The sequence below is a fragment of the Heteronotia binoei genome, chromosome 6, assembly GCF_032191835.1.
Source record: "Heteronotia binoei isolate CCM8104 ecotype False Entrance Well chromosome 6, APGP_CSIRO_Hbin_v1, whole genome shotgun sequence".
NCBI classification, from domain to species: Eukaryota; Metazoa; Chordata; class Lepidosauria; order Squamata; family Gekkonidae; genus Heteronotia; species Heteronotia binoei.
The window spans coordinates 70,116,494-70,128,743 of NC_083228.1; the positions used below are offsets into that span (position 1 = coordinate 70,116,494).

General features: G+C 42.2%; 1 protein-coding gene across 4 annotated transcripts in view; it reads left to right on the forward strand.

Moving 5' to 3' along the window:
- Positions 1–12,250, forward strand: part of SORCS1 (sortilin related VPS10 domain containing receptor 1) — a 763,613-nt gene that overhangs the window by 510,036 nt on the left and 241,327 nt on the right. For all 4 annotated transcript variants that reach the window (XR_009555572.1, XM_060241701.1, XM_060241700.1 and 1 more), the window contains exon 5: positions 4,689–4,762. Coding sequence is in view for 3 of the 4 variants with exons in the window: in XM_060241701.1 (XP_060097684.1) it covers positions 4,689–4,762 (74 nt within the window). In the remaining variant the exon portion in view is untranslated. The remainder of the gene's footprint in view (positions 1–4,688; positions 4,763–12,250) is intronic.

Genomic DNA, 12,250 nt, shown 5'->3' on the forward strand with positions numbered 1-12,250 from the left:
TAGTTTGGCAGGTTTTTAATGGGTTTATGGTTCTATGCGGCTAGGGGAGGACCAGAAAGCATCGCCCTTTTGGGGAGTTAGGGGTCTGGCAGGATCAACCTTAGGGTTTGATGACCTGGGGTGTGAGAATGCAGACCGTCCTGGAGGCTTGACTAGAGGGTGCCTTCCATTGAGATGTGCATCTGGTGGTCGGGCCCTCTGGGGCTTGCCTCCTTGCTGGGCTGGTCTGGCGGGAGCTGTGCCACACATTTCTAGCTGGGGGCTGGGTCTCTAACCCGCTAATGGCAGGGGAGCGGTCTGTTGAGACCCCTGGCCCTGACCAAACCACAGTTCTTGTTGCCCTTGCCATTTATTATTATATTTAATAAAGTGGCCCTTAGTTATACCAATACCTTGTGTCTGACTCTTCATTCTGACTTGGGGGGGGGGGCAATACAATTCTTGCTGCTATGCCTGCTGTTTGCTAAAAATATGCCAGTAAAAATATGTCTTCCATACCCAACTGCCTTGGAAGAAGGGCAGGAATCCATTTTAATGGTCCACATAGTTACACACTTCTCTTTCCTTCACAACAATCTCCAAAACCTCTAATTTCTAGTTTCTGTGGAACTTCATGCTGGTTTTCTTGTATTTTTTTAAAAAAAACTTTGGGCCACCTTTAACCAATAAAATGCATATAAAGTAGCAGCTCTACCTGAAAGTTGCCTAGGTGAGTCTAAAAATGTTGTCAATTGCATTTTGTTTTAACCTTAATCAAAGGGACTAAATCATGATTACATTTGCTTAGATTCTGCTTAATCTATCAGACTCTGCTTCCATCCTGCCAAGCTTAAGTAAGTTGGTTTACTTTAAGACTAGCAGTAGGCTGCATGATCTACTAGTTTCCCCAATCTATGAACTGGGGATGAGGAAAAGTTCCTAACCTCTCGACTTAGCCTCATGTTGGAAGGGATCTACATGACCAGTTTCTTCAAAACCTTTGTGCACAGGCTCCAAGCACACCACTGTGTGGAAGTTTAGGTGCATTGAATGGTAGCCTTATTTGCTCATTTCAGCACTGGATGAATAGCTATCTGTTTCAGAGGTTGGACTGGCATACCAACTGGATGAGGAAGTAATGCAGGCTCTCCTTATCCTCTTTCCTTCTTATCCCCCTCACTGAGAATATTTTCCAGGTTCCAAATAGTAATTAATTAGGCTCCTCTACTCCTTTACTCCCTAATTGGAACATATTCTATTGTTGCCCAATCTGGAAATGAAAAGCAAGGATCAATAAGATCCAAAGAGAAGTGTAAAAAGTAGGCAAAATCCTCAGCCTCTTTTGTTTATGCGTCAAGTTCATTATTTATTTATTTTTTGCAACATCCTTCATTTCCAGGTCATCTGACAAAGGCTTTAAGAAGTTTAAGTATTCCTTTCCAGCAGATATTTTCTGCCACTTTTGCTTGAGATTGGCTTTGAGGCTTTGAAACTAACACAACTGTTCTCTTGCACTGGTGACAACACCGTCAATTAAAGTATGCAATAATCTTTTATTACCATTATTCACCACCTCCCTTGCAATCTTTTCAGGATACTTCTTCTGCATCAGGTTATATACTTAGCAGAAGTGACAAGTTAACATATTGTTAACTGAGCTTAGTCCTTGAAGCAGCCTAGATCCCTTTTACCAAAGAGGGAATTGATCCATTATTTTAAAGCACAACATTTCCCAGCAAATAGAGCAAAGGTGTTCCTTAGATAAACAGTGTCTGATAAGAATTCACAGATCTTGGAATCTCTACTGAAATCTTCACTTTTGCGTGTCTCACACTATCTGGGTTTTCTTTTTCTTTCAATATTCAACACTGTTCTTCCCAGATGTCACAGCTGAGAAATCAGTAGGAAGTAACATTAGTCACTGCCACAACATGATTTCTTGATCAAGAGAAAAGAAAGCTGGCTAAAATGCCTGGAACAGTTAGAATGGAGGAAGATTGACAAAATAAGTATAGCCAGGATGGTATCTGGATATTCTATTGGGACTGGGGAGACCCAGGATTAGATCCATGCTCTACCCTGAAGCTCACTGGAGGGTCTTTCTCTTTTAACCTAACATACCTGACAAAGCGGTTGTGAGGATGCAATATGGTGACAGGAATGCCATATGTATGACCTGGAGCTCCTTGAGGGAAGTTTTTTTTTTTTAAGTAACAGTTTGCTAGATATTTAGAGGATAAAGATGGGAGAACAGGAGAGATTGGGGATGAGTGGGAAAAAGGAATAAAACAAGGATGGTGAGACAGAATGAAAGAAAAAGAGAGAAGGAGACACACACACCTCTGTTCATGTTTTTCTGCTTGATTTTTTAGCTGCTCCACCTTACCGTATTGGAAATTTATAACACCAATGATCTGCTGGTATCAGCTCATTACATAGGCTGATTTTACTCTGGGCAGAAGATTCTCTCTCAGTGCATATTTAAAAGTGTCCATCCACATTTCACACCACCATCACTTTTGTCTTGCTTTGCATTTTACGAAGTCATTAAATTAACTTTCTTGAATTGGCACCAAAAGCAGTTTCACCCCGGAGTTGCTCCTCATTTTGCAAGAGTACTTTTGAACTAGGGTTTTCCTGAACATCCAGATCTAAGTTAGTAATTGTAGAATTTTATTCCAAGTTCTCAGACACCTCCCCAAAGCCCCATCCATCATTCACTTGCGAGAGAACTTACTCACAAAGTTGCTAGGTGTGTTGATCAGAGGTGTGTTGGTGCTTTCCTCTAAGCTGGGTGAGAACATGCTGCACCCAGCTGCTCTTGCCTTCAAGGTGAATGCAGCTGGGCAGGGCATTGGCGCAGCTTCTCCAAGTGCTACTTATAGGAGGATGCCTCTGCAGTACACTCTTGGAGGTGTTCCACGCCTCTGAGAGTGCACTGCACAGGCCTGGCTCAGCTGAAGCCCACCCAGCCCTCCTTCCATGGTACATAGCCCACTCTCGCTGCTGGTGGGAGTGTGGTGGCGGGGCAGGTGCTGGCCTGGGGTGCCTGAAGTGCTAGTACTGGGCCTGCTTGAATCCCGAGCACGCAAAAGAGGAAGTAGTGAAGTGTGCATCACTCAGTGACTGCCTTCCTTTACAAAGGAAGGCAGCCTCCGAGTGGCAAAGAGGTGGCCCACCAGCCCCTTCACCTGCCTGGGTCCTGGGCATGCAAAAGAGGTGGTGTGCGGCAACAATGTATGTACTGTTGCAAGGGGCGGGGGTCATTGCCTGGGGTGGCAGAATCTATGGCCAGTGCATGGGAGTAGGCAAGGTAGAAGGCAGCCTGGAGCACTAACTTGCCTACAGGGTGCCCCCCGACTCTTGGCTGAGAGCAGCTGGACGGTACATCAGCAGGGAAGCTGGGCTCGGAGGAGAACGCATTCCATCCAGTTGCTCTCACCTTGAAAGCGAGAACAGCTGAGCAGGGCACATTCTTCTCCAAGCTCAGAGAGAAGAGTGTGCCCACCCCTGTCTGGATGCTCTCACCTTCAGGCAAGAGCAGCCAAATGGGGTGCCTTCTTCTCCTCTGAGCTTGGCTTCCCTTGCAAAGAGTTGGTGTGCGGCAGCAATGTGCACACTGCTTCATTAGGGGCTGAGGTGGCATCTCTCCCCAGCACCAGGTTGTTGGCAGCTCTGCCCACTTCTCCTCCCTCCTCCTGGAATAAAAGCCCAGTTCCAACCAGAGCCAAAGCAAAGCCCATTTTGGGGTATGTGACAGCAGCAATTTGATTGGGGTTTCAAGCCCGCCACTACCACCTATGACCGGGCAATCTCAAGAGACAGCTGAATTGAACCTCCAGCCTCTGGGAGGGGTGAGGACCTGCAGGCTTTCTTCCTTCTTCTGCAAATATAGATGTAAAACTCTGCAAAAGGTGAGGAGTAATTTTTTAAATGTGGAAGCATTTTGAATGATGCAAATTTGTAGCAGGCGGATTCAGTGCTCATCAAACCTGAGTGTAGAAATATCCAGACAATGATGTGTTTGTGCAGGTGTATTAGATGAAAACAATTAGAAGATCAGAAAATTTCAAGTAAAGAGGAAACCCAGAAGAGTGAAGGGAGAATTCCTCTAGACTTGATTTAGTAAAGGGACAGCAATTATGAACAATATTTGAAAATGTTTTGAAGTGTTTCCTTTCCCCTCTAAATTTCCCTTTCCCTTTGAAATCTCCTTACCTGATGCTATAGTGGTGGTGGCAAGACCTGCCTGTCTCCTTCATTCTTTCCTCCTACACTGGTGTTGTCTGGGACATTGCCATAGCAGCATTCCAAGTGCTGGGAAGGGAAAGAGACCTCCCTCTCTATGCTACCATGAAAGCAGCTCCCACAGTAGCAGCTAGATACATGAAGAGAGTGGGAAGAAATATTTTTTCTTTGATTTCAATTGATATCCATAATTGAAGCTTGTAGTCTAACCAAGAAATTACAAACTCTGACAATATTGCTAATCAAGAGGTATCCAATGAATATGTGTATCTCCTGCAGTATACAGAATATGCTGGTTTTATGGATCCCTTGTCAGATTTTAAAGGAAAGGTGGTTCACAGAAGCTGCTTTCAATGGAACCTCAGTTTATCAGTATTTTCATGCTATTAAAAATCTCCACAAATTAAACACACACAAAAAATGTTGGGAGAAGATTAAATTGTCTTTTTGTCTTTCTTTAGCTGTATAGTTCAGTTGAATTTGGAAGAAGATGGCTACTTCTCCAGGAAAATGTAACACCGAACAGATTCTATTGGTAAGTGTTAATCAATTTAACATTACACGCTTCACAATCAACCACCTAAAGAATGGGTGATGTTTCTGAGAAGGAACAGCCCCAGTGCTGTTATCTGATTGATTCATGGATTATAAGTTCTTGTACACTGTGTCATCAAAATGTTCTGAAAGTTGGGTATCATCATAATTAATTGTACATATTTGTGGTTCCTCACATTAAATCTTTCTTTTTCAGTACAGTTTAGGTCACAGCTCTGTGCATGGTTTCTTGGAAATAAATCTCACTCAATGCAATTTAACTACTAAATATAAATATGTGTATGTGTAATAATTAAAAGTATCAGACTCCTATTTGGCAATGGCAGCATACATTGGTGGTTGGATCCCATGGACAATTTCAGAAGAATTTTTGTTGATTCTCCTGACCACTGCAAACTTCTCTTCCCCCACCCCCAACTGTTCCTGTGGAGTCTCACTTTCTTCCAGGGTCCATTTTGGTGACCATTTGGAGCTGTAGTGAGAAGAAAAAACTGAAGAAGTCTCATTCAACTGACAGAAATCCCTTCCATCAGCAGAGATTTTCCATGAGACCCAAGCCATGGCCTGTCTCCTAGTCAGATCCTCAGTTGTTGCTAATTCTCACATCTGTAAATTAGTATTGCAACATTCTATCCATTAAGTATTTTGAAACAGAGTAGATGATTGATACTAACTTAGAAAAGCTTCTGCTCTACATTATATTTGTGATTTTAGAAACCTCTCTATGACTTGACACTGACTTCTGGAACTCCTTTGTAAAAATGCAGGACTTTCCAAAGTACATATAAATTTCTGAAACCAATTTCCATCTGTCCTAGGAACTCCTGTGTTATTTAATATGAAAGAAGAGGTGTCTTCCAAACAGCTCTGTGTACAGAACAACTTGGGATGGCTGGCAAGATATTTCCAGAATATCAAGCTGTACAGTTTAATTATCATTTGACCCAGCCATTACCCTCAATTAATTATTTCCTAGGCACTTTTTGGCTTATGTATACATGTGTATCTTTGAACTGCTGTAGAGAAATCTGCAAATACAATTATTGGGACTGTTATATTCCTGCCCCTACCCCAGTATAAGTTATTCTTCTATTTATACTTTCAGGTCTTTCCCTATATCTCCCCAGGGAATCTACAGGGTAGAAAAAGAGTCCGATGATGTCACCTATAAAACTTTAGAGCATCATATTTCGAAACAATTTGGCTGCCTGTAGGTGCTAGACATGCTGTGTTCTCCTGTCCTCTGTTTCATTAGAAGGGAGTTATTAACATAAAAGCAGGATTTTTTTTAAGGGCTTATGTTTCCCCTTTCTCTTTTCATCCCACCACCTGCAGCTGTAAGTCATTTGGCAGGAATAGTGATGCTGCTCCTGGGAAAGAGATAGCAGGAGAACATGAAGGCATACACAGAACAACAGAGGATTAAGGAACTCATAGAGTGGGCATAGGGATCTTTCTGCTCTCATGGAAACCATACTCATATAGTTAGCTTCCTAAAGAAGTTGTGATTCTGTTGCTAAAAAAAAAGTACTCCATGGAGATGGTATAATCTTTTATGGGTTTAGGATAGATTGATGAAGAAAACATTTTCTTCCACTAAGCTTTCTGGAAAGCAAAAGGTTTGCATATACTTTTGGGAGAACTGCTGATTTTAATACTTTTTTAAATTATTCATTTTTATTGTGTGCTTTCATCATTTTATAAGTGTTTTTATTTTGTTTATTATTGTTCACTATTTTGGCATCCTCAAGATAGCAAAGCAGTATAAATAAATGCATTCATAAATGCATATTCATTTAGATTGCTGTCTTTGTTTTTGTTGGCAAGCCACTGTTTGGCACTGCTTAAGGCCATGTCTGCACTGGCACAAGTTGGTGTATTAGATCTATATGGGATGAACTCCAGTGCAGCTCATCTGGCTTACATAACCAGTATTGTGCCTTAAGTTCAGGGCAAGTGGATGCAATTTCACAGTCAGGTACCGCATTACAGTTTGCACAGCTTCAAAGAGGAACATTGTTCCTGTTTAAAGATGTTTCATGTTCTACTGCAGCAGAACTTTAAAGCAGGAACAACAGCCCATTGCAGACTAGTAGGAATGCAAACATAGCCTAATTATTTGCCTCCTCAGTGGACTAGCACACATGGAATGGCCATGTTCTGGTTGCCTTGCCAGCTTACAGTGTCTCTCTAATTTCTGATGGACATGTTGAGTCCATGCCCAAAAGCTTCTCTTGAGACTTTATAGCCACACATCAAGACATCATGCATATAGCCAGCTTCTCAGGAACAATCCTGCAAGGATTCCTCTCCAGTATCAGCAGGTAGCTGGCAATGAGAAGTGAGGCATGCACTGCACTGCCTAGCCTCTGCATCTGTTTTCAGCCTTCTTCTGTGGGATTCCAAGGGTGCTGGTCACCTTGGAGAACTGGAGCCTGGTGACTGATCTTCACTTGCTGAATTAGAGCTGGAGGGTAAAGGGTGATTCTGAATCAACTCTTTGCTACAAGTCAGGGAATGCCTGCACCTTATTCCCTGTTAATCAGATTCTGTTGAATCTGAGCTGGCTACAAAGGGTCCTTTTTCTGAAGAGTCCTCCCTGGCTGGCTGATGACCACATGGAGGCCACCTTAAACTATTATTTGTAAGCCATGACAAGACATCGAAAGCAACCTCCTCACTGTTGTCCCTCACCAGCCTTTTGGACCTACTCTTCTCAAACATAGACACAATACAATGGGGCAGATTTCATTTCAGACATCTACAACTGCTTCTGAGACCCTTTCAAACTCAGATTAAGTAAATCTCAGTCTAGTCTGGTAGACTAAGAGGCCCAACCATATACAGGACAAGAGAAATATTGGTTTACAGAAGTGAAGCATTCACAGATCTTAGCCTCTCCAGATGGGAAGCAACATTGGAAGGGGACCCTGTAAAGGGGCAGAGAAGCAAGAAGGAAACGACCTTACCAATCAACCTACTAGACTAGGGGTGGGGAACAGTGGCTCTCCAGATGTTTTTGCCTACAACTCCCATCAGCCCCAGCCAGCATGGCCAATGGCTGGGGCTGATGGGAGTTGTAGGCAAGAACATCTGGAGAGCCACTGTTCCCCCACCCCTGTACTAGACCTATGAGCCATTTATCTAGGTCTTCTTTACTTCAAGCCCAAGATAACCCACTCTCACATTTTGATACGAATGGACAATATAGCGGTAAAAACATATCTCAGCAAACAGGGAGGTTCCAGGTGATCAGCACTTCACAATGAAATATCCAAATTCTTTACGTAAACACAGAAGAACCTGCTGTAGAAACAGTTAGAATACATAAAAGGGACAGTGAATTTACATGCAGACTGGCTTAGCCAACAGATGATACAAGAAGGAGAATGATCTGATCATGAATCACTTTGGCCTCCCACTAGCCGATCTTTTTGCATCCTCAATGAATCATTAAATCCATTGGTTCTTTACCAGGTTTCTATCACCTCTGAACCAAAGCAACATTAACGTCAAGCTGGCTGAGAGACCTATTGTATGCCTTCCCTCAGGTTCCAGTTCTACCAAAAGTGATCTGTAATATCAAAGAACAATAGGCAGAGATCATTCTGGTGGCTCCTTTTTGGTCCTGATGGTCATGGTTTTCAGCTCTACATCAAATGCCTACAGACCTGTCTCTGAGGCTACCATTATCTGTGGGCATATTACATGAGGGTCTAATATAGCATCCACATCCAGAGTAGTTAAATTTGACTGCTTGGAAGCTGAGAGGGACAACTTCATAAGTTTAGGATGCAGCACAGCAGTTACCAACACCTTCCTTGCTTTTAGGAGACAATCAACCAACAAACTACAACTTTACCTAGAAGACATTCGTTCAATGGTGTAAGAGAAAGAATCAAATCAAATAAATAAAATTGAATAAATAAATGACCTAATTCCTAAACTCAAGTCTGTGTTAGAATTCATACAAGAAGACATCAAAAGAAGTCTTGAGGGCTGCTACCCTAAGAAGGCAAGTGGTGGCATTAGCGACTGTATTACCCCAAACCACAGGTGTCAGTCTCTCACGACATATGCACATTTGCAGATTTCTCAAGGCAACAGCTGGGAAGGACTCTCTGCAGATACATAGATTCCCAACTTGGAAATTGCACACCATACTGTCATCTCTCACAACACCTCCCTTCAAACCTATTAGCCAGACATCATTGAAGTGGCTGAGAATGAATACTCTATACTTAATGGTAATCACTTCTGCAAGACGAGTGTCAGATCTCGGAGCACTTTCCATCAAACCCATACTCAGAACAGAGCATATTTGAAGAACAGATGCCTTGTTTACTTCCATCTCTGGATATGGGAAATAAAATGTCCATCAGCCATCAACAGATGCCTCAAGGCTTGTATCATAGAAGCTTACAAGCTCCACAAACTGGGCATTCCACATGGAATCACAACTAATTATCTGAGAAGCATGGCAACGAACACAGCCTTTGCTAGATATGCCATGGTAGAAGAAGTATGCAAGGCAATGATGTGATCATCTACATCTACATTTATAAAACATCATAAGATAAACCTCTACAATTCAGCCAATGCTGCCCTTGGCAGAAGAGAACTCTAGCACGTGATAGAAGAAAATAAGAAGAGATTGGATTAATATCCCACCCTTCACTCAGAGTCTCAGAGTGGCTTACAATCTCCTTTCCGTCCTCTCCCCACAACAGACACCCTGTGAGGTAGGTGGGGCTGAGAAAGCTCTGAGAGAACTGTGACTGATCCAGTCACCCAGCAACTTCATGTGGATGGGTTGGGTATCAAACCTGGTTCTTCAAATTAGAGTTCACTGCTCTTAATCACTAAACCAAACCGGCTCTCTGAGGCACAGAAGTTGATGACCCACCCAGAAAATGAGAACACTGCTGTGGGAGGTCTTTCAAGATGTCATTCACCTTGGAAAATGGACCACTAGAAATTTATCATGAAGGGTCATTCTCTTCTGAGGATAGGAGGACAATATGTCCCTCCCAAGTCAATCTATCAACCAATTATCTGCAGGATTCCTTCCTATCTTAATTGTTCTATAGGTAACTGTTTCCTACTTGTCTTATGTTAATGTAACATATTGCCTGTTCTATCCAACTGCAGAGTATAGAGTAGCTTATCTGCATTTGGAGTTGCCAGAACTGAAGAATGGGTAACTCCCACAGCAGAGACAGAAAGGAGAAAAAAAAGTTGTTGCTGCCTCCTTGAGTGGATGGTGGAGCCTTGCTTTTGGTTGTCCCTGGCCCAAAGGACATTCAGCTAGCCTCAACTAGGGCCAGGGCCTTTTCAGCTCTGGCCCCAGCCTGGTGGAATAAGCTCCCATCTGAGATCAGGGCCCTGCAGGATTTATTGCAATTCTACAGGGCCTGCAAAATGGAGCTATTCCAGTGAACTTTTAGTTGAAGCAGTGATGTTCAAATTCCATTCTGTTGGCCAGTGGCTCAATTTTCCATAGTGCCACTCAGAAGGCTTCCATCCACCACTACTGAAGGTGACTTTTACTCTGTTTTTTATTTATGATAGTCTGAAATTTTTAAAATCTTAAATTTTAATTGTGGATTTTAAATTGCCTCTTCATTACTATTTATGTGAAGCTGGCGTGATTCTACTTGCAGGTAGGGAAGGATATAAATTGAAGAAATAAAATAAATAATAAATCACCCACCAAGATGTCCTCCTGTCCTCAGAGGAGAAGGACCCCTCATGGTAAGTTTCCAATGGTCCATTGTGAGATTTGAATACCTTTTCAAATTCTAACTAGAGCTGAATGCACATACATAGAGAACAAAAGGTCTGTGTATGTGTATGCAATCATCTTCTTTAGAGGTACTTTATTAATATAGGGTACCAGGTAAAATAGTTCTCAGGCAACTTTTTAAAAAAAATCTGCAACCTGCTTTTTAAAATAAAAACAGAAGCAACAGCAAAGGTCCTCCAGGCATTGAAAAAGACCCAGATTTAAAATTAAAGTGTCAACACTTGTACTTGTCACTGAAAGCAGGTTTCAGTTTCTTTTAGATATTAACATCTTCATAAAATGTAGCTAAAAAAAACAGAACATCAGATATTGTGTCCTGAGCCTCTATTGATGGTTCCACCTGTGTCTCAAAAACTTATAATTATGTTTAGACCAAAGTTGCTGTCTTTGCTTAAATCCCTGTTTAACTTGAGAGAAAACTTTGGTTAACACATTATCTTGGATTCAGGTGGATAGCTGTGTTGGTCTGAAGCAGTGGAACAAAGTTTGATTCCAGTTGCACCTTTAAGGTCAACAAAGTTTTATTCAAGGTATAATCTTTTGTGTGCACACTCATTTCTTCAGATATAACTAAATGGAAGTTACCAGTCCATACAAATAAGTAGAAGATGAGAAGTAAATTAGCATACAACATAATGAAGACGTTTAACAGATTCAAGGATCATACAGGAATCTTAGTTTATATGGTTATCATTTGTTTGGGTTTAATTCCAGGGGGAAACAGTGAAAGAAATGAAGCTGTCAAAATTGGAGATTGATGGGCAGATGTTATCCTTAATTGTGGAATGATGAGGGGAAGTCAGCATAAGGCCAGATTACATAAGCAAGAAAAGAAACTATTTGCTTAGAGATTCAGGAAAGAAAGACAGTTTGTGGTCCAGACGGCACAATCCTATAAAAATAAGAAACCCTAAATGTCATCATCCTTTTCCAGGAGTAAAGTATAAGAACAGTTTTTAAATGTGGAAAGATGTGGGGATGGGCAAAAAAACAAATGAACACAGGGTCCGTGAAACGAAATGGTAAATTGAGGGAAGATAACATTCAAAAGTGAAAATGCCATGAGTGGAGGATATAGTACAGAGACAGCTTCAGCTAGCTTCCTGAAGCTAGACATTCTGAAGACATGGTAATTATTGAACAGAATTTTGTGTCATATGCATACAAATCTATCCTAAGAGTAGAATGATACTTTAAATCCAACATGGCGCTGCTACCACATCTTCCAAATTTATATTGAATCACATGCATTCGTGGTAATTTGTAGGATTAACTTTTCCCCCCAAGTCGGAATAAAGAGGTGGACACAATGAGTTGGTAAAACGATGGGCCATTTTATTAAATGACAAAATGGCAAGGGCAACCAGAACTGCGGCCAGGTCAGGGCCAGGGATCTCAACAGACCGCTCCCCTGCCTTTAGCAGGTGAGAGACCCGCCCCCCTCCAGCTGGAACTGTGTGTCACAGCTCCTGTCAGGCAGGCCCAGCAGGGAGGCACGCACCGGAGGGCCCAGCCACCAGACGCGTGTCTCAGTGAAATCCTCCAATCGAGTCTCCAGGACAGTTTGCATTCTCACACCTCGGGTCACAACTACCCAAAGGTTGATCCTGCCAGACCCCTAACTCCCCAAAAGGCTGCATAGAACCATAAGCCGAGTGAAAC